The sequence below is a fragment of the Magnolia sinica genome, chromosome 5, assembly GCF_029962835.1.
Source record: "Magnolia sinica isolate HGM2019 chromosome 5, MsV1, whole genome shotgun sequence".
In the NCBI taxonomy this organism is placed as follows: Eukaryota; Viridiplantae; Streptophyta; class Magnoliopsida; order Magnoliales; family Magnoliaceae; genus Magnolia; species Magnolia sinica.
This window is the reverse complement of record NC_080577.1, coordinates 69,465,512-69,489,484: the sequence shown is the minus strand read 5'-3', so window position 1 is coordinate 69,489,484 and position 23,973 is coordinate 69,465,512. Positions and strand designations below refer to the sequence as shown.

Here is a 23,973-nt window from a genome sequence, read left to right as displayed (position 1 = left end):
CTCAGAAAGAGGGGTTTTTGAATTGTGTAAGCCCATTGAAAGACACAATTGTGAAGGTTTTAGGTGAACCTGTGAAACCTATTTTGATAGTGAACACTGATATCCCCTGTGTGAGGATATTAGGAGTGGAGTAGCAAGTTGTGTGGCTGTTTTATAATAGTTGGTGAACACACAGACGAACCACTATAACTCTTTGTGTTTTGTGGATGTATGATTTATTTTTCCTATCTTTTATCATTCAAATTTATGGAATGTATGTGTGGATGTGAATGTTGTAATATTTACATTTCAAGCACAGTGGGGAATGTTGTAATAATTTAGATTTAAATTCTTACAATTTATTTCAATTTCTTGTTATTTATTCATTCCTTTTCAGTTTGAGTTTTTGATACAAAGAACGTTCTAGAAATAAGGTTGTCCTGCCCTAAACCCTTGGTTTTTATGATGTAAGGTTGTTCTTAGAACAGCATTTGTATCAACCTCTTAATACTTGTTTATTGAGGTAGCTTTTCATTTTAGCATTGTGAATTGATTTTCTTTAGTTGGCTATCTTATTATTAAATTCTGCTATAGTTATTTTAAATTTGGCATAGTCTTATTCCTCCCCCCCCCCTCTAGGAGATATAGATTAGCCTTTTCAAGAATATGTATAAGTTTAGTCCCTGTCGATTCAACCTTCGTCTTACCGAGTTATCACTACATCACGACCCTACACTTGGGGTTGTGAACAACATTTGTCATAAGCACACTGGTTCGGCGACGTACTCGAGTGTGGTGTGGACAATGGATGTGAGTTCGCATTCAAACAGGTTGAAATGTATATTTTATTCGTAACTATAGTCTTGTACGATCTGGGCCGTAACTCCAAATAGGCCATTACGGTCTATTTGGATTTACGTATAGGAATGTTCTGCATTGTAATTTTGTATGGACAAGGTATTCGAAGAAGCATAGTTGGTATCCTTCCATTTTCCTAAAGAAAAATAGACCGTTTAGATCAAAGTAGATTTTGATGACTATATAAAGACAAAATGTAAGTCATTGTTTGGAAAAGGATGAGACTCGCGCAATGCATAAAGGCCGCAACCGTTAGATAAGATAATGCTCACGTGGAAGTAACTATCAGTCCTGACCAATTTCTATGTATTTATACCAAACATATACGAAAGGTCAACCATATCCCACATAATATTTCTGAGAAAAATTCGGAAGCTTCAAACAAATGTGCATGAGTGGGAAGATGAGTTTCAATATACTAACGAATCACCTTGACCACCAACGCCCATTTCATAATGGGTGGTCAACCTCAACTTCCTCCTTACAGAGAAGGGTGAAATAATATGAAGAAGAAGTTGAATAGATAAGAATCTAAGTGAAACATTTCATGTAAAAAAATAAAAAATGAAAAAAAAGCCAGCAAAATTAGAAGACTCCAGTCCAAGTCCTCTATCAGAACCCAAAACCCTTCAACATATTCCGGATACATCAAGTCACTAATCGAAGCCTCCCTTACTTACCTAAACAAAGATGAAACGAACCATGTAACTACTACATATATAAGCAACACTCCAAGAAGAACTTTGAAAAAGGGATTCATCGTCCTGCGACCTGCATTATCTTCCACCACGTCCAAAGTGGAGGATTTAGAAACGTGCACCCCACTATGGCATTCATTAACAATCACCGAATCGCAAGCCTGAGCAGTATCCCCAACCGCTCTCCGGAATGGGCCTTCACTTCGCATTTCCGATGCCCTGCTATGCTCTGCAGGATCCTGCAACCTACCAACTTCTAGAGATTCACCTACATTCATCATCACAAGCCATTCTTTGTTGGACACGGTTTATTCAAAACTAATATGAAATTATCCAACCGTGTAATTTTATAAACATCACCTGCGTCTTCCTTACCTAATATTTCTTCCAGTCTATCGTAGCCTCAACATATGACTTAAATGATTGGTGTATGCATCCACTGAATCGATCTACCTGTGCACAAGCATCCTCCCAGTTGTCATACATCCCTAGAAGTCTACCCACAAAGACCAGATAATATTTTCCCATTGGTACATGAAATTAGATCATCATTAGATTCACAAAGTAGCCTGTCATTGTAGCACTACCATTGTTCTCAGAAAGATATAATAATAGCAAACCAAACATTCACAGAGTATGATTCAAAATAATGAAATTGATGTGGACAACGTACTTTCGACATCTCACCTGCTTATGATTTTTAATCATTCCCTATGTTCCATATCAATACTAGAATTCATGGAACCACAATGTTCCTGTTGTGGCTAGATATGTATTACATTACTGAAAAAACAGAGTAATAAATCTACCCTGTTGAGATAATATAAGATGATAAGCATTATACATGATCACAGATCACGATATGAAATTAAGGATCATCATCAAAACTGTTAATCATGAATATATCATCACATGCATAACATTTTATTTATATATAGCAGTGGAATGGTAGCATATGCTTGAATTCAAACAACCACACGTGTATCCTAATCACACGTCTGTTCATCAATTTCAAACGAATATAACATGTGTTGTACTTGCATCTAAGCAAATAACTATCATTGACAACTTAACGATCTAATAAAGATAACATACTAAAAATAAGATATATGCAGATGGTTGGACCATCAGCAACTACAGCATCCAAAACATACTTAAACCAGTCTTCTAGGTGCTTAAGAAGCACCCATGATTCACAACCCTAAATATCTAAAAAAAAATTATACAAAAAAAAAGAGGAAAGTTTCATCAAAGTCCCGATTAGTGTGATTTAAAGCTAGTCCACTTTTAGTGTGGACCAGTGCGGATGAGGAGAAGTTTCATAATCCACTCATTCCTCCACTTGTGCCCCATTTTCATAAAGAACCCTGTACTAACTATATCTGCCTGTAATGCCCTAGCAGCCCGAAGTTGGTCTTCATGGTTGAATTCATCAACCTCTTCTAGAATGCTTAACATTTTTTAAAGTTAGGCCGTAATTTTACCCTGTGCCATTGTAATAGTGAAGGTCTTGACTGCCTCGGCCATCTCTCCCATCTTATCGCCAATGTAGTCACTTGGCTTTCCCTTTCTGTGTCGGGTCATATTGCTAACGGTGGAACGGATATTTCTAGACCCTTTTGAGGTCTTCGTAGGGCCTTTGTTATACCTTTTGACCGCTGCTGTTATCCCTCATTCACTTGAAGGGCGAAACCACTTTCGTGTCCATCATCATCGTTTGATGATAGATTAACAATTTCAGGCCCATTTTCATCGGAATCCTCATCGAAATTGAGCTCATTTCTTGGGCGGCGTCTACCGAAAAGTGGTGATAAGACGGCAGTATTGGCAAATGACCCATGGGTGTATTCATTGCCAAACATAAAGGCCAAGTAATTGTATCTATCGATATGCTTCCCACGAACTCGTTCAACATATGGGTGAGACCGCAGATATTGATAGTTAAAAATCAATTACTACAAGAAGATTTTAATCACAAACAATGAACTAAATCAATCTAAGTTTTAAGTGTGTTACTAACGGCAATGTAACCATCCCAAACATCGTCCAAAGCGATAACCATTTTCTCATCGAGGTCCCATCCAAACCCACTCACATTCAGCATGTCTTTGATTGCCTAATATAATCTTTTCAAGGTACGCAAACGGTTTGAAATATGTTTATTCTCCAATTCAATTCTACATCTATCTTGAATTTATGTGATCGTTGTCTTATAAGCATCCAGTTTAAAGCCAATGTCACTCTTATGTCCAAGATTAACATGCTCCACTAATGCATCAACCAATGCATTGTCCAATTGGATAACTCCACTGAATGCGAGCATTTTTCTTACTAGTAGATATCTTTCGACTGAGATTACTCTGGCTCATTGGTGAAGGAGCTTTGATTGATGCAGTCAAAGTTTTATTATTTGGTTTACCTATATTCTAACTCGGTAATGTCGGACTCTTGTTTGGTGAGCCCGCACCCTTTGCTAGCGACGCCCTCCCATTCCTATCTCTTAATACCTTCAAAGAGCTCCATAGGAAATTCATTATACCTATGCATTAGTAACAGCTAATGGAAAGAGCACAGCAGGAACAAATGTGGAGCATTAATATAAAGATGTAGGCATTCAAGATATATCTAAAAGTTGACTGCTATATTATATGATGGAAATATTAGAATGTACTAAAATTCAGGCAAATTATCTTAAACATCACACCCATAATCATCCCAATATGAAATATTTTGTCTTAACAATCCTGTTGTTACAATAAACAGCTCATTAAAAAAATAGAAATCAGAATTAATAACATTGTCACGTGCGTGGAAGACTGTCATTTCACATCCTCTCCACAATCTTATCCCTTCCTCTCTAGCGCGGTCTGTCACGCAAGATAATGCGCGACCTTCTTCGGCATTAGTGACCTCTACAGAAGATGGCAAAATGTCCTCTAAACTATCTCCACTATCCTCAAGTGCTTGGGTAAATCCATTTTCACCGCAAACATGGATGAAATTGTGTATGACACAACAAGCTATAACAATCTTCGCTTGAGTTATAAGCTTGAACTATGGTGTTACACATAGTATAGAAAATGGCTTTTAAGAGACCAAAACAACATTTGATAACATTTTGCAACTGAGTATGATGATAATTAAAGAGTTCTTTCTTATTAGCAGACTTCCTTCCTGTACGATACTCATTCAAATGATATCGAACACCTCTATATGGTGCCATAAATCTGTAAGAATGTGCATATCTTGTATCCACGACATAATATTTTCCTATATAATGCAATATATAATTATAAGTTATTAACATTTCACATGCGGAACAAGGAAATAGTTAGGGCGACAAGTTAAGGCATTTTGTAAAACACGAGCATTAGATGCAGAACCATCTCATCCAGCTAGCGCATATACAAATTTCATATCAAATGTACAAGTTGTCATTACATTCTGAGATAAGAAACTTTTTCTATTTCGAAAGATTGCACTTGCTTCTTTTAGCAAATAAGCGGGTATGTGGGTGTCATCTTAGGCCCCAATGGAAACCTATAAGAAAAATGACTTCATTTTAGGTTGTTAGATAATGTAGAGGTAACTTCAACAAGAAAATATATTAAATTAGAATGTAATACCTTAAAATACGGACGCCACATTGGATTATCAGATATTTCTTTCAGAGTATATAATAGAGGGAACTTCACATATTCTGGATAGAGGCCAATTATAGCATTAAGCACTATATTGAAATGTCAGCTCATGGTCTCTCCAGATCATGAAAAGCGATGACCAATGACACGGTTATGTATGTTGTGCTTGATAGTATGCAGAAACATGACAACTTGTTCCTCTAAACTGCACCTCTTTCTATCATAATCGGAAAGTAATTTTGACTCATTCTTAACTCTGAAAGACAATTAACATCGCTCTTCCTTATGATTCCATTGACAAATATATTTATCTCAATATGACCATCTCGACGCAATGACTTTATACAGTAACGACGATAATATTCAACAACTCTCATAACACATGCAGATGTTACAATTACGGTTAATGCAGCTGCTATTTCATTATCATTCCAATCACTACTGGAGGACTGCTCTCCACTAGATTCACCACTATCGGAAGCCATGAGACAAATGGGCTACTCTACTATCTGAATACCGGTTAGTTTTATTTAGTGGTGAGCCTGACATGAAAAACCTTTATTTACATGTGTATGAATAACTACCATTGACATTATATACTCCAAGCAAAATTAGTAATAACATGCTCTATTTTTATAAGTCACAGAGGGGTTTCATAAGATGATTGAGATAAAATACAAGCACACGAAATCAGATATAGCACAACCTATTAGCTAGCATTATATCAGAGGGGTTTCATAAGAGAAAATTACAAGCACCAAGGCACTGGTTAGTAGTATCTCCTTACCAAGAAATCTTGCTTACGATTAAAAAACACACTTGTGAAATGAATGATACAATGCAAGGGACTAGTTATTCACAGGATCAACACCAAGGTGAGTCTTGTCTAATAAGTGGGCTAATCATCAGACCTCATTTACGTAAGATAAGAAAGTAAGTGGAATGGTATCTCTAAAATATAGATTAAATGTAAGAGACTATTAGAAGACGTTCATACGCCAACATAAACAAAGTAATATCGTGAAAACATCCCAGCGTCCACATCAAGCAATGGACAACAAGTCATCTACAAAATGGAAGATTTCAAATGAAAGATGATCCTGTGAAGCTTATCTGGACCTGAAAACGGAGTATTACCTCCACCATCGACGAACACCTCGATATATCTTACCCCAAGTAAATTTTCAAACCACCGAATGGTGTAAAAGAAGATTGGGGGTACAATTTCTTTTATAACCATTCCAGTAATGGCTCTGACACTCCATATGGATCATTAGTCTGACTCGGGATGACTTGTAGAGGTCATGTTCCAGATGTCGTGAGTGGATCCCATCTCCCAAATTTGGTGCAGATACGAAGTATTGTCATTCAAATTCACCTGCAAATGAAGTCCTACTCGGCAGTAGATCTTGAGATATCCTCTTCATAGGGTATATCGCAAAGCAGTTGTCTAGTCGCTTATGGTATACATCCTATTGGGACAAAGGGAGCAAAGTACGCAGGTAAGAAGAGAAGGAACACAGAGGGGACAATATCCACCCCTAAAGGGATGGATATATGATGATGTGACTCAAGAAATCATGTTTTCCCTATGAAATAAAAACAATGCTAAACCCCTAACCTATCTTAACTGAGTTTGCCTAAAGAGGTTTTTCATGGAGGAAGGAAGGAGATGAACTGCACGCTATAACCAAAAACTTACGATATGTAATCTTCGTCCTCGACGAAGACGAATATTCAACCATGCTAGCAGGGTACTTAGGTTTGAAGGTAAGAATCTGAGGATCTTATCCCGGTCCGTCGGGCTGAGAATGTAGGCCTTGCACTGATCGAAGCACTGTTTATTGACAATACAAACGTTTATCATAAGCGCACTGGTTCGGCGACATACTCGAGGGTAGTGTAGACAACAAATGTGAATTCACATTCAAAAGCATTGAAATGTATATCTTATTCATAAATACAATCGTGTACGATCTGGGCCATAAATCCAAACAGGCCCTTAACACATGACAAACACAACCCATTGTTATTGTTGCTTTCAGCACTGGGTTCACGAGCGTGCCAGAATTGAAATTGCGGCTTTAACTCAAACTGAACAACAATGACCCCAAGCGTCAAGATAGGCAGACATGTAGTGTATGACCGAGATATAAAGAGAACGATCACCTACTCAGCCACTCGTTTAATGTGTAAAATTAGATTAAGTGATATTCAGAGGATGAGGTTCATCCTCTGATGATGGGTTGCACCTTTGCCTTCTGTACGAAAGGACTTTTCAATATAGACAATTAAATGGAAAAGGGGTCCTTATAGTCGTGAAGAATAGTTGTGGAAGACCTTTCCAATGAATGAACCGAATCCAGAGTGTGAGTTTAGACTCGAATTTTGGCTAGGGACGACTAACTGCTTATTTAATGCTACGGATTACACTACGGAATGTAAAACAACATGCTTGGAAGGTAAATATTGTACTAAGAAATGTAATTTGCTTAACAAGGAAAGTAAATTTTACATTATGGAATGTATATCCACAGGATAATTGAAAGATTGATTTGGTTTATTTGGATTGGTATAAGGCCATTTTCTTTGTTGTATTCTTCCTCTATTTATAGCTTTAATTCAGTAATTCTAGATTCTTTACACATTTTGATGGTTGCTATAATTGTTCAACACTACTCCCTTCTGATCTCTTCCCACGTTCTAAACATTGTTGTAACTGCTTAACACCACTACTTGACTTCCTCTGTTTCTCTCTTTGCCATCTATCCTGTAATCGTTTAGCATTACTGCCTTTTGGAGACTTCCTTGCCACCTGTCACAATAACCACTCCAGGCCTACTTGTTGACTCGATTACACTCCACTCGGTTGCTCGGTCAAGCTCCTTAATGACCATCGGCCGCTTCATCAACCTCCATGATGACACTCAACCGCTTGATCAGCCTCTAGGATGGACATTGGTCACTTGATCGACCTCCAGGGTGGACATCTAGTACTTGATCGACCTCTAGGGTGGACATTAGCCGCTTGATCGAACTTCAGGATGGACATCGTCCGGTTTATCAGCCTCCAGGATGGACATCGGCCACTTTAGTTAGCGGCTTGGTTTGCTTTAAAATCTATCCCAACTGCTCCACATCTTGTCATTTTTTTTGTTGTGATTCCATAAAAGGTACTCTGAGCATCCTTAAGGATTTTTAGCCTACAATATATTTCCATTGATATAACACTCATCCATTCCAATTAGGTTTCCCAAAAACGGTCAGGAATACAGTACAACATCATTAACAAATGATATATATTCATTATCTTCCAAAGAAATACATTATAAAATTTAAATTCTATCTTCTTCATTATCTTCCATATGACAACCACAATTATCCCTCTCCACCTCAAATTCCTTATGACAGTCACTTCTCCCCACCATAATAACCACAACTATCCCTCTCTATTCACAATCAAAAGTGACTTCCATCTCTAAAAAAATACTATTCTGCAATAAAATAAAATAAAAAATTTCATTCAAAATGTCTTCCACCTATCAGTGGCTTCCATTTCTAAGAAACGTGATCATTAGAGAAAAAAAAAATACTTGTTTTTAGGGCCGTAAAAGTTGTTGACGGTGCCCAAACGCTGGAGAAGTTGATGGTGATGATCGTACATTGAAAAATGTGGTCAGAGGAGATGGTGGTGGGTCACCGGAAAACATGTTTGAAAAGACAAAAGAAGAGTTCTAGAAAAACAACAGTGGAAGAAAAAAAAAAGGTTCATAAAGGCACTAGGTTCCAAAATATGGCATTTTCATTGACTAATTTTCAAATATATATATATATATATATATATATATATATATATATATATATATAAAAGATAAGCATATGAGCGCACACGGATCGGTTCAGTCCGGTTCTGGGGTGAAACTGAAACTGAACTGTTCCTAACGGTTCTAGGATATTCGGAACCGGAACCGGACTGTTAGCACCCTAGAACCGAAATGGAACCGGACCATTAAAACCGGTTCGGTTCCACGGTTTTGGGCTTTTTATGATCCAGCCCAATTACATCTTTTATTTTATAATTTAGCCCGTATCCATTCATGTTGTGATCCATTTGATGAATGGTTTAAATATTATATAAGGTGTGCAAAAATACATTTATGGAAACAATCAAATGATGCATTGTAAACCATAAATCATGAGTCAAATATGGAAACAATCAAAGGGTTCTTGGTTCGGTTCTTGGTTTGGTTCCATGGTTTGGTTTCACGGTTCGGATCCACGTTTCAGTTCTACGGATTGGTTCACGGTTCGGTTCGGTTCGGTTCTATTTACCCCCAAACCGAGAACCAAACCAATGTAATGGGTTCTTTGATTTTTGGAACCAGAACCGGCCCACTCTAGAACCAGAATAAACCGGACCGTTTGGTCTGTTCCAGTCCGGTTCCACAGTTTTACCAGAATGTGCACCCCTAGATAAGAGGGTTATAGAAAGAATGTTTTTGGAAGGGATGCTTTTTAAGTGTTTGGCACTACATCAAGACCATTTTAGTCAAAACTCCAATCTCTTACCATTATTACGGTTGGCAACAGTCGGCTTCCTGTGGAAGATCCTGCCCAAGTGTTTTGCAGGCAATCCGCTTCCTTTTGCAGGGAGTTCTTGCGCTGGGAACCAGGTGGGCCCGGTTCCACGGTTTTACCAGAATGTGCACCCGTAGATAAGAGGGTTACAGAAAGAATGATTTTGGAAGGGATGCTTTTTAAGTGTTTGGCACTACATCAATACCATGTTGGTCAAAATTCCAATCTCTTACAATTATTACGGTTGGCAACAGTCGGCTTCCTGTGTAGGATCCTGCGCAAGTGTTTTGCAGGCATTCCGCTTCCTTTTGCAGGGAGTTCTTGCGCTGGGAACCAGGTGGGCCCCTTGTGATGTTTATGAGAAATCCACCCGTCCATCCATTTTGTGAGTTTATTTTAAGACATGAGGCTAAAAATCAACCGTATCTAATGCCGAAGTGGAGCAAAAACGTATGAATTGAACGTCCACCGTTGAAATATTTGTGGGGCCATGGAAACTTTGAATCATGCTAATGTTGTGTTTTCAGTTAATACGAGTAGGAATGACGTTATGAACGGTATGGATGGCATGTAAACATCACTGTCGATCTTTCCTTTTAGTACAGCCCACTGACTCTGTGATACTCCTCTCTTTTCGTCTTATATCTTAAATGAGCTATATCCTCAAGAGATAAGGACAGAGCTCCGCCGTGCTAGCAAAAGATACAGAGAGTGGGAAATCGGCGTCAGGATCTCAGAATGCAAGTCATGCAGCAAGGCCATGAGATGAGCATCATGCATTCATTCCTTGTAGCCTTTCTCTTCTCAATTCTCCTCTTCATCTTTCTCCACCATAGGAAAATAAAACTACCTAACCTTCCTCCTTCACCATTCAAGCTTCCCATCGTTGGCAACCTCCACCAGCTCGGCTCCCTGCCTCACCGCTCCCTCCACGCACTCTCTAAAAGGTATGGCCCACTCATGCTCTTGAAACTCGGACCCATACCCACCGTCGTTGTCTCATCAGCAGACATGGCCCGAGAGATCATGAACACCCAAGATCTCATCTTCTCAAGCAGGCCACCTACTTCCATGGCCAAGCGGCTCATGTATGGTGAAGACCTAGCCTTCGCACCTTATGGCGAGTACTGGCGGCAGGCGAGGAAGGTGTTCATGGTCCACCTGTTAAGCTCAAAGCGGGTCAAGTCGTTTCGGCCCGTGAGAGAAGAAGAAGTGGCCCTTATGATCGAGAACATCCGGTCATCCACGAAGATGGGTCCAGTGAACTTGAGCGAGATGATGATTTCGATCAACAATGATATAACCTGCAGGGTTGCCTTTGGGAAGAAGTATACAGTGGGAGTTGAAGGAGAAGGTAGCGGGAAGAGATTTCGTAGGCTGCTTAGAGAGTTTCTGGAGCTTTTGGGGGCTTTCCATGTGGGTGACTTCTTCCCTTGGCTTGCATGGATTAGCAAGTTTAACGGTATGGATGAAAGGGTAGAGAAGAATTTCGAGGAGTGGGATAATCTACTTGGTGGGATTCTCAAGGACCATGAAGATGGAAAGAGAGATGACGATGGTGATGATCGTATGATGGACTTTGTGGATGTCTTGCTGCAAGTTCAGAAGGATTTCACGGCTGGAATTCCCCTCACACAAGATCGAATCAAAGCCCTCGTTATGGTAATTACCCCTCTCTTATTCCTCGGAATTTTTTTTGTTCAAATTATTTTTTTTTAATATATTTTTTCTGAATAAATAGCCATTGATGGGATTTTGGTTGATTTAAAATAATAATAATAATAATAATAATAATAAAATTGTTCCTAAACTTACGCTGGGTCCTCTGTGGGTTTATTGGAACGCGGATTTGGTGTTGTCCGCGCCAACCCCGCAGTGGTGTGGTGATGTGTTGGGTGCCGTGGGTGCCACTTCGATGTTTAAGTTTTATATCCATACCGTTCATCTGTTTTGCCACCTAATGTTAGAATAGAATCCCAAAGTGGAGGAAGATCCGAAGCTCAAGGTGCCCACACCACAGGAAACAGCGGGGATAATGACACCCACCATTGAAACCTTCCTAGGGCCCGCGGTAATTTTTATTTGCCATCTAACTTTTCGATAAGCTTAGATGGTAGGGAATAGACAAATATCAGATTATCCAAAACTTCTGTGGCTGGAGGGAGTTTTTAATGGCAAGCATTCAATCCCCACGGTTAACTGTCGTGTGGTCCAGATTCGAATCTGCTTCATTTTGGGACGCGGATAGCGTCCTGCCCCCGCCCGTCTCCAGCTGGGAACGGGCAGGAGCTTTGAGGGGCCACCGTGGTGTATGGGTCTTATTCACACCGTCCATCCATTTTTTCCTATCATTTCAGGGCATAAGCCCAGAAATGAGGTAGATCCAATGTTCAAGTGGACTACACAATGGACATTAAACTTTTACCATTAAACTCTTACCGCTGAAAACTTATTGGGAGCCGCAGAAGTTTCAGATGGAGCTGATGTTTTTCATCCCATTCTATGTAACTTTATGAATAAGCTAGATGGTGAATAAAGATCAAGGTGGGCCCTAGAAACTTTCAACAGTGAGAATCATTATCACTGCTGCTTCTTGTGGTGTGGTCCACTTGAGCCTTGGATCTGCATCATTTTTAGGCTTATAGTCTAAAATGATACAAAAAATAAAAAATAAAATGGATGAATGGTGTGGATAATACCCATACATCACGGTGGCCACTCAAAGGTTCTGCCCATTTCCAGCTGGAGAGAGGTGGGGTAGGACGCAATCTGCGTCCTTGATTTTGTAGTTTAATGTAAAACATGTTGGCAAAATGGATGGACGTACGGGCGGTGTGGATATAAAGTACATAAGTAACGGTGGGGCTCACAGTGCACAACATATAACCACACAAATGCTGGGGATGGGGTGGTGAGGACACCACCTGATCGGTGTCCAGCTTATTCCACCACATATCTTATGCTTGTAGCGATAAGTAGGGGTGCACATCGAACCAGTAGAACTATGGAACCGAACCGAAACTAATCCAACGGTCCGGTTTGGTCTGGTTCTATACTGCACCGGTTCCAGTTCTAGTTCCAAATTTCCAAGAACCGTTGGATACGGTTCAGTTTCAGTTTAGGGACACGTTGAACCAAACCGAACCATTGATCCGAACTGTGGATCCGAACTGTTGATCTGTACCATTGATCTAAACTTGAGATTAAAACAAAACAATACACACACACACACACACACACACACACACACACACACACACACACACACACAAAACCCTAATTTGTTTCACCCTACTGTGTGGTGCGTCTCTCTCTCTCTCTCTCTCTCTCTCTCTCTCTCTCTCTCTCTCTCTCTCTCGCCGTCTATGTTCCATTGCCCAGGGCCCAATATCTCTCACCCCTACACTTGCCCCTCTCTCTCTCTCTCTCTCTCTCTCTCTCTCTCTCTCTCTCTCTCTCTCCCTCTCTATCTGGGTGTTGCTGCGGCTACCTAGGCCCCTGGTCAAACCATGCACCTATCTGCAAGTCTCTTAGATATATACGATTAAGCAAATGTATACATGTTGGCTACATGTCCCTTCAAGATGAATTTATTGGTGTGATTCTAGATTCACAGGTTCCCATGGTCACATTTCAAAGTTGGACTGGGAGACTCGAATGAGAATAGCTCTGGAAGCAGCTAGAGGTTTGAAATACCTACATGAACATGTCATGCCCCCCTCCGATTCACAGGGATTTCAAGAGCAGCAACATCCGTTGGATTTTTATAAGCCCATAACCGTGGAACCGATCCGGAACGGAACCGTTTTTCACTGTCCGGTTCTGATTCGGTTATAGGGTGCTAATAGTCTGGTTCCAGTTCCGAAAATCATAGAACCGTTAGAAACGGTTCGATTCTGGTTTCACCCTAGAACCAGACCAAACCGAACCGTGTGCACCCCTAGCGATAAGGGCATGTATTTGAGATTCAGATTTGGGGGAGAGACCCCTCCAATACCCAGTTTGGTAATTGTCAGTACTGGAAAAGCTCTGTGGGCTGAGTTTTGAGCTAGCGTAAAAAACCGGCTGGCTTTTAAACTCTTCTCGATAACCAACTCAACATTTTTACCATTAGTCATTCTGATGTCTCCCGTCTTCCACCACATATGCCATATTTCTCTAAATGATGGAAACACTTTCATCTTAGGGCTTACCGCTTAGCCACTCCCTCTCTAGAATAAAGGAACACACAACTCTCTCTCCCTCTCTCTCTCGTGCAAAACTCTCCCTCTCTCTCTTGTGCAAAACTCTCTCTCTCTCTCTCTCTCTCTCTCTCTCTCTCTCTCTCTCTCTCTCTCTCTTTTCCTATCTCCCATCGGACAATAGTTAGGTCATCGGAAACCAGCATTGCATGAAAGTTGTGTGGTGGGAAATCTTCATCCCTCCTTTCCTCTCTCTCTCTCACTCTTGACAGAAAGGTGAATGGCATGAAATAGTTGAATTCCCACCATTATTTCTAGGCCCACTAGAGTAGCACCCACTATAATATTTATTTTTACATCCAACTTGATAAGGTCACGTAGAACTCGGTCCACTATCTCAAATTAACCCTACATCACAAAAATCAGAGTAGTCCATGATTCAGTATGATAAATCATTAAAATTGAGACACAACCCTTCATTTTATACGTGGCACACTGGGCAAAAACTAGGACCAAATGTGATTTAGATGGGCTACACCAATAGAAACCGTATTGACGGTGAACATTGGTCTATACCCTTTTCAACCGTGTTAAACTAAAATCATGAATTCACAGTAAATTTGGTCCCTAAGCCTAATATGGGAAAACAAAGTGGTGGGCCGGTTAGAATATTTGACATACATATCACAGTGGGTCACGCACTACAACAACTGGGACTTTTATCGGCGCTCGAAAGCACCAGTAAAAGCCCTTAAAAGCGCCGACGATGGTATTAGCGATGCTAGTCAAGCCCCGCTAAATGGGTATGTCGGTAAAAGTATTACCAGCACTAGGTGACTTTTCCCGGCACTTGTATGAACGCTAGTAATTGTAGTTTTTTGCCCTGACTTGATGTATGTATGGCTCCACACTGTCCAGATAGGCCGGACGGTGGGGCCTGCTTTGATGAACATGTTGTATCCACCATCCAGCAGCTAGACAGTGGTGCACAAATAGTGGTGCACACCATGATGTAAGTGTTTCATCCATGTCGTCCAATCCATTGTTGGACGCAGACCCCGCCATAATGTAAGTGTTGTATCCCCACCATCCACGTAGGATTGTGAGACCCATCGTGATGTATGCGTTGTATATCTGTGTTGTCCATCTGGTGAGGCCCACCTGCTTCATGTGCAGGGCCCACTTGATGTATATGAGGTCCATGTGATGCAAGGCCCACCTGAGTATATGAGGCCCATGTGATGCGGCCCATTGTGATGTATATTAGGCTCATGTGATGAGGCCCTTTATGATTATTTATGAGGCCCATTGGGAATGTGTGAGACCCACCATGATGTATGTGTTATATACACACCGTTTATCCATTTTTAGGTCGTGGGCCCCACCACCTTATGCAGGCTCACCATGTATGAGTGATGGGCACACGCTTTCCATCCATTCCTTGGATACTTTGAGGACTGAGAGCCCCGTTATGATTCCGATTCCAATCCCAAATTGACTGTACTATGAGAGCAATGGTGGTTAAATGTCCATATTGTAAATGTTTATTAAATGTTCTCATTGTACATCCCCCCAAGGCCCATTGCTAAGCCCATGACCATCTTACCTTATTGGGCTATCCCAAAATATTGGGCCCCCCATTAATGCTAGTGCCTTCCACCTTGCCTTGTATGATTATCCTAGCCTTGAGGCCCACCTTGTTCATACCGGGCCTTCATAGGGAAGTCAGTTCATGGCATGATAGAGTGGATGAGAAAGCCTACTTATTGCACTTAAGCTCATCTTCTTGACTCCCTTTGTTGTATGCCCATTAGGTCCACCCCATGAGGTCTATCCCCATTGATGTAGTGATACCCATCTTCCTTGATTGGCTATCCCAAACCTTTAGGCCCCCATTTGATGATGGTGCTTTCCACCATACCTTGTAGGATTATCCGAACCTTAGAGCCCACCTTGTACTCATACTAAGCCTTCCATAGGAAATGTGGCCCACTTAGATAAATGTGACTATCCAAAGTTTAGTGTCTATACCCAAGGCTCACTTAGATGTTGAGCGGACCGCCTAACCCGTTTGGAAGGACACATAGTCCTAGATGTATGTACCCCACCAAAGCCCACCTTGTGTACGTATTAGGCCTCATAGGAAAGTCCAGTTTATTACATAATATAGAGGGTGAGGAAGCTCACTTGTTGTACTAAGACTCATCCTCTTAACTCTCCTTGTACCCACTTGACTCCCCTATGAGGCATATCTTATCCTTGGATCCAGTTGCTAGGACTGCGGTATCACATATGTATCACCCACACCATCCATTTACTTTTTGGGACAAGTGTAAGGACCATCCTTGACATTAGTACATCATCATCACTTCCTTGCTGTAGATGGAAGAATATGTGGTATCAGGTGTATAAAACCTATATCGACGTATGGGTCAGGCCCACTGTCCTCGTCTTGGATTATGCAGAGCCTTGGAAGGTTAATGTTAGACATGTCGCATGGACTCCTATAGTTGTAAAGGGAGTATGTAAAGGGAGTATGTCACTTGGTTTATACTTTTCATATGTGACATGCCGGAGAAGGTCGATTGTGGATTATTGTTATTTGCCTTATAGTCATGCTTATGTACTTTATTACATCATGATACATGCCTATACGCATCATATGTATGCTTGTTGTGAGGAGTGATTGACCATAACATATGTCCTTGGGATGGTTGATTATGGGAGTCCCAGTGAGATGGAGTTGCCCTACATGATTGCACGTTATGCGTAGGTTTAATACATGATTGGATGATATGACTCATGCATCTCATTTTATTTGGTATAATCACTATTCACCCTAGCAACATCAGGGTTGTGGCCTCTACAGGCATGTCATGGATGGGTAGATGAGACACCGAAAATGTTTAATTCGAGCATCTGTGCACGTTAGTTGTCCGTGGGTGAAAATCTCTAAACCTCCGTGGCCAAGAGATGCTTCAACGTCTAGATAGAGTGGATACATGAGAGCACGAGTGCCGAATACCAGTAGGTCGCGTTTCCTAGTGTGTCGTTGTCAGTTGGAAGGGGGTGTGGGCTTATCTGCCCAAGTGAGGGGGTTGTAAGCTAGGCTGAGTTTTACCAGATCACAAATGGGTCCGCTATCAACGAGCTAGGTAGGTATTGGCAGACTATTGGCTAGGCGGGTAGTGAGGTCTTTTCCTCTCACTAGGTTGTGCGGCTAGGGGGGCAGCAGCTAGTATGGAGTATACTAGACCCCGGTGATATCCCAGAGATGTACGATTCTGATATTATGACACCCCATCACTATTGCACATGTGGGCGGGCACACATGGGAAGACGCTGATGTGGGCGGGGCCTAAGGGCTTAGGTGAGCTACCAGTGGTTTGCAGGCTACTATGCATATAGTAGGGCGGAACCTTGTTTCACATCGAAAGCATTGTGGTGGTTATATGTGGACTTACTGAGTAGGAGTTATATACTCAGCATCTCATTCATTCATTCATTTACTATCTACTCAAGCTAGTGGTACGCAACTAGATCACTATGTGTACCCTCACAATGGCCATGATTTCGGTTGGGTACGCAACTAACCTGAGATCGGGAGTTTACCACATTGTGTCCAACTATCCAAATCAGGTATGGGCCAGTTTGGATAGAAGTCCCTTGTGATGAACTCCACAGCTTGCGATACTACATACTATCATCCCAACTTCACACTCCACCTTAGTCATTTCTTTTTAACCACATTTTGCATTACATCCTCATCACATTGCATTTGGTTTACTATGCTTCTGTATTACCTGGCCTAAATAAGGTTGATGGTGTTATAGACTCGACAGGATCTGCACATTGCATTACATCCGCAGCATATGAAATTTTGGGTTGTTATGTTTCGACATTTATATGGCCTAGATGAGGCTGATGGTATTCGTGGCTTGTCAAGAATTGCATATTATATTGCATCCTCGACATCTGATATTTGGCTCACTATGACTGTACATTGTATAGCCGATCCGTATTGCATACTCTGATATTGAATGACTTATAGACTTGCCAATATTCCGCTTACATTGATATTTGTGTGCTTGACACTTATCTTACGCACTCACTTACACCACCCTCTAAGCTTTCTGTAAGCTTATGCACGACTATTGCATGTAGGTGACATTAGGTCACAGCAGCATTGAGGCAGGAGCTTGTGGCATATCACTTTGGAGATTTTATTATTTATATATTTCCCTTTTAGCTTTGTACTCGAATGTTTATATTAGTGGATATGTGGTGTTGATGTTGTTTTGTGACTTGATTATGCTTGTGGTTATGCTGCTTTAAAAAAAATCATACTGAAAATCCTCCTTGTAGGGTCCTAAGATTGGAATCTGGCATATGGGTGTCGGGAGCCAAAAATAGGGTACTACGGAGGCTGTCGGCGTCGGATTTGGCAATCGAGAATTCTGTGAGCTCGATTTCTGAGTTTGGGGTGTGACACAACACTTGTGGGTAAGATGAGTCTTTCAACTTTACATCACCAGCACCATTTACTTCACCCGTTCATTTTCCTATCAAACGGTAATCATCTATATGTTTTTGTTACCGCATGCATGGAATGTAAATGCAACTGCATGCAATTCTCTTTATCCCAATTTCACAGGTTAGTACCAATAAAAATTTTATCGATAGATGTCACTATGGTGGCTAACACTATCAAATCCAATTCTACAAATATAGACTTAGGATTACGATAATAATCCTGTCCTCAATGGATTATAACTAAATTAGTCTGATACGGCCCACAAGACAATTGGTGTTGATCATTGGAAATATAAGGAACTTAAAGGAGAAACATGTAGGTAGGTGTTGAGGGTCAAATATTGCATATTAGACCCCAGTTATCACCTAAAATTACGCACATGATAATGTTTAAAGATCTATTTTAATCGTGTTTGTGGTGTAAGGTGAAGTTAGGAGCCAAGATTGAAAAAGGGTACTTAAAGTACGAATTTAACACTCAAGAATCACCAAGGCAAGGGGACGGACTCTAGGGGACCGATATCGATGAATTTACACGACAGAGATCTAAGAAAATCAAGCCATTAACATTAAAGAGGCCTGAAAGTCGTCTAAAATGCAAGATCACAGAGTTTCCACCATCCGTTTGGGTCGAAACTTTATATATGGTCTGAGGACCATAAATTAACAATACACATCGAATTTCAACCTTCGGATCCCTATGGAAGTGGCTCAACGGATAGATCAACACAGGACTCTCTAATTCAGGGCCCACCTGAGAGCTGGATATGCTTCAAATTTGGTCTTAACCCATGATATGAGGAGACAAGACCAATGGACGGATTGGATTTCTCAGAACCATCACAGTGAACCCTCTTTTGCATGGTGCGTGCACGTGCACAAATGCACCAGCCGTACACTGCACCTCCACCTTGGTCAAACCATACTATGACCCATAGAAAAGGAAACTTCCGTTTTCCTTCAGCGCGTAACCGATAGACTGTCGGATTTTGCGGAAGGTGGTGGGCCACCATCATGATCCGCGGGGACAATCCGACCCGTCCATCTTGTAGAGGAGAGCGTAACAGTCAAATTCATGATGACTTTGGACATCCATTCACTCCCACGTGCAGATCACAGCAAGCACAAATGGACCATTTTCTACCGTTGGAGTGGGATTCCTTACCTGGGCCGTATTAACGGGCAACCAAAACCATCCATATCTGGTCGAAATTTCGAGGTGAAGACAATGGACAGAGTGGATTTCCAGAATAGCTCCGTTCGTGGGCCCCACTGACACCGAAAGGATGCGGTTTCGGAATCCTTACGCATTACGCAGTCCGCAGGTTGCCGGACGATCCGAGGCGTTTCGTGATCTTGGCTAGGATCAGAGCGACGATCTTAGCCGACCAAATCCTTCCCCTGGGGCAGCTGACCAACGCTAAGGAGCCTGAATGACTCGGATTTTGTAGTACGATCTTCCACAACGTCAAACGTGGGACGGCAGCCAACCGACTTCACGTTTCACTGCGCGAGTTTCCGTAGCCACCGCCTCTCCACCTGTTGCTGCGTAGGCAAGGTCGGTTCCTTTTAACCGACCTTCCTACCATCCTTCACGGTTATAAAGAGAGAAGAGAGGAGAGAGAAAGGATCATTCAATCTCGGTTGGGACGTTTTACAAGAGAGTTTTTTTTTTGTTTTTTTTTCTTTTCTTTTCAGAATTATTTTAATCATGCTTATGGTTAGCTAAACCTCTTAGCTAGGGCTAAGAGGTGAAGCTTGGGCAGTGATGGGACTGATTCTACGACTTTGATTTATATTCTAAACTGAATTTTAATTATAGTTTGATTAAGGGATGCTTTTAGTTTTTAATGGTTTGTTGTGACTAAAATTATAATAGATCTGCGATGGCTTTGAGTATTTTCTTTCCCTTTTATGATTATGATTGGGGGGGGGGTTGAATTCGAAATTTCAATCTCTGTTTTGAGTTTCAAAATCCCCGATTACTAATATGGGTTTCAATATGGAAAGCCCTAATTCGGATATGGGACTCGAATTGGAAATCCCTAATCACTTCGCTAGATTTAGGGATTCGAAAAATTCTTAATTAACTAGATTTAGGGTTTCCAGAAAACCCCTAATTAACTGGATTTAGGGCTTTGAAAAACCCCTAATTAATTGGATTTAGGGTTTCAAAAAATCCCTAATTAACGTACTGGGTTTCGAATTGGAAAACCCTAATTCGGATATGGGTTTCAAATTCGAAAAAAGAAAACTTAATTGTTGAATCTGAATCTGTAATAGATGAATTTGATCATTCATGCTTATGCATAGTGTCTTTAATACCAACTGTGAGACTTATCTAATATGCAGAATAAGCCCATAGATCTAGTTGTGCATAGAACATGGTGATCAAAAGAAAGAGGGACTAGCTTTTCTGAAAATTCAATTCGTGATCGCCAATGTTGAACTCGTGCTTGCCAATATCCTCTATCACTTCGACTGGGAGATGCCTAATGGGACAAGTGTAGAGGATTTAGACATATCTGTTTGAGAGGCCATAGTTGAGAATAGAATACCAGATTTTCCTCTCCTTACACTCGTATTGGGACTAGCTTTTTATACTTTTGTATAGGATCGGGGACCCACCCTTATTATATAGTTGCCGGGGAAAAAGAGTTTGAAACCCATCACAACTCTCTCCCTATAGCTCCACACCTGTTCAATCCTAGTTGTATACAGACAGTTGTGCGTATCACAGCTATAGCATTCCAGCCCTTACGCACACTTGCATAGATACACTGCGCAGATCACACTGAAGTGGGGCCCACTGGCTTACCCATCACACAGCCCAACCTTTATGATAATCCAGACGGTTGATCAATAAAGCCCACCTTATAGAGTTCTTACATATACCACTTATGCTCCATCAACAATTAGATAAGCAAATTGGACAGTAGTGGACGTACGGTTGAAGAGTCCCTGCTACTTTCTTTTCTTTTCTTTTAAATTTAGGTGCAGTTTGGATTTGGGGAATGTTGAGTTGTGATAAGATTCAAGTAATCATATATGTCCATTGTTTGCTTATCCCCTTCTGCAAAAAAGTAGCTATGGAAATATGATTATTAGATCACATATATGGTATCCCCACGGGTGGAAATACCTGTCAATGAACGTATATGTTTTGTTTCACATGAGAATCACACTTATCTGTCCACATGAGTGATGTGTTTTATCATGCCACGTGTGTCCGTCCAAGTTCAACCATCCAATATATGTAGATTTACCACCCACAATCTTGAAGGACCAAAAACAGTGACACATGTGTCAATTTGGACATGGATCAAATGTACACATGCACAATGTGTAAATGTGCCAGCAACCAATCTTTAAATTCCTCACAAGTGCCGCAATCTATCTCATCCCTTTTCCAATAAACAAGCGACGGAACAAATGGTCAGCAACAGGATGATCCTGACTAGCTTAGCCTTGAAAGCATGCCATGGACTGTTAGTCACGCCATCTTTAAAAAAAAATAAAAAAAAATAAAAAAAAATAAAATTTCTTTTTGTAATTCCTATATTAGTATTTTATTTATTTATTTATTTATTATTATTAAATTTTTTTTTTTTTTTTTTTTTTGCCATTTAAGAACGGTGGTTACTCATCTTCTTACATGTGGCACTGATGTACTTCAAACAATCAAAATTGTGTCTCATTGCAGATGAGCATAATACTGATTAAGCAATCCTAACCAACCAATAAATGGAAATTAGATGGATGGTCAAAAATAAAATAGTGAGTGGTCTGAATTCAAAGGAAAAAAATCATATGGTTAATATACTACCTTCACACTACAATTTTCCCAGTATGCTCCATCAAAAATTGTGTGAGCAATTTGGACAAATTTGGACAACCTGAATTGTCCTTTTTATAAATTGTGCTGATCTAAGGTAGAAGTCTAGCCCACATCACATTTAAGATTCAAACCTTGCTAATAATGTTGATGTTATTCTATAATCTCTTCTATACAGGACGTGTTTGCTGCAGGAACTGATACATCATACACTACTCTTGAATGGGCAATGGCAGAGCTCCTAATGCACCCAAAAGTGATGAAGACAGTGTTGGAAGAAGTGAGGGGGCTAGCTCGAGGACATTCCATGATTGCTGAGGACGATCTAGTTCACATGAAATACTTGAAATCAGTGATCAAAGAAGCACTAAGATTGCACCCTCCGCTTCCGTTGCTGGTCCCACGAGAGTCAATGGAGGATGTCAAGATACAGGGCTATGACATCCCAGCAAAGACGAGGGTCATTGTCAATGCATGGGCGATTGGAAGGGACACTAAATCATGGGAACACCCAGAAGAATTTCAACCAGAGAGATTCTTGATTAGCAGTAGCCATATAGATTTTACTGGGCATGATTTCGAACTGATCCCATTTGGAGCAGGCAGAAGGGGATGTCCGGGAATTCAGTTCGCGATCGCCAATGTTGAGCTCGTGCTTGCCAATATTCTCTATCATTTCGACTGGGAGATGCCTAATGGGGCAAGTGTGGAGGATTTAGACATGTCCGAATCTCCAGGAATTACAGTCCACAAGAAAAGTGCTCTTCTTCTTGTTGCAAAGCCCCGGTCCTACTAAGATATATTTCTACTTTAATGATTTTATGTTGGTATTTTGGCATATGTATTAGAAATTTAATAAAGGTGCATCCGCTGTACATTTGACACACGTCATAGCACTACGGATGACACCTGGATATAGATATTTTCCGATGATTCCGTTTATAATGACATTGGATGTTTAGTGTGGGGTATTAGCGCATTTGAATAGCGTTGTTTACTATTTAGATTATATAAATTGACATGTCATATATTACATTACTGTTGTCGTCGTCCGAATTTGGAGAATAGATATGATTAATTGTGGAGGTGCACCCTACAGATGGACTTGCCGATGACGGCCATCGACCCTTTTGATGTAGAGTGGGTCGCGGACAATTTCATGGCCAAGATGGACCAGAAAAGGCCCCAATCGACGACAAAAGTGATCTGGACCGTTGGACCTTAAATCGGGCGTATCTCACAATTCGGAATGAGTTATCAGATGTAAAATGTATGATTTTGGAGTAGAACGAGCTACTTCAGCCACCCAATCCCGTTATGTTGGGTTGCGCAAGCTGGATTTGAAAAATACCACCAGATCAACAGTCATTTCCCTATTTTAATTCCATTTTTACTATATGTAGTAAGTTTTAGCTTGATTATAACTCTTCATCCGTTGGGCTCTAAGAGTTGCGCCTATCATGAAAAGTACTTAGAATAATTATGAGAATAGTTTGATGAAGCCAAATAGGACATTTACTATTTTTTGCCTAAAACCTTACGCACTAGTAGACATCATGACCGTCTATAAATAGTAAGTTTACTATTTATAGTAAGTTGCGAATTATAGGAGTTTTAGTTGTAGTTTGATTTTGATTTCTCTCCCATTGTTTAGTATCCCTATTTAAAGG

General features: G+C 40.7%; 1 protein-coding gene across 1 annotated transcript; it reads left to right on the top strand.

Annotated features, from left to right (window-relative positions):
- Positions 1–10,428: 10,428 nt before the first annotated feature.
- LOC131246129 (cytochrome P450 71A1-like) lies at positions 10,429–23,336 on the top strand. Its single transcript, XM_058246016.1, has 2 exons — positions 10,429–11,416; positions 22,482–23,336. Exons 1-2 carry the CDS (start codon positions 10,493–10,495, stop codon positions 23,097–23,099), a joined length of 1,542 nt encoding a protein of 513 aa, XP_058101999.1. The 5' UTR covers positions 10,429–10,492; the 3' UTR covers positions 23,100–23,336.
- Positions 23,337–23,973: the final 637 nt, after the last annotated feature.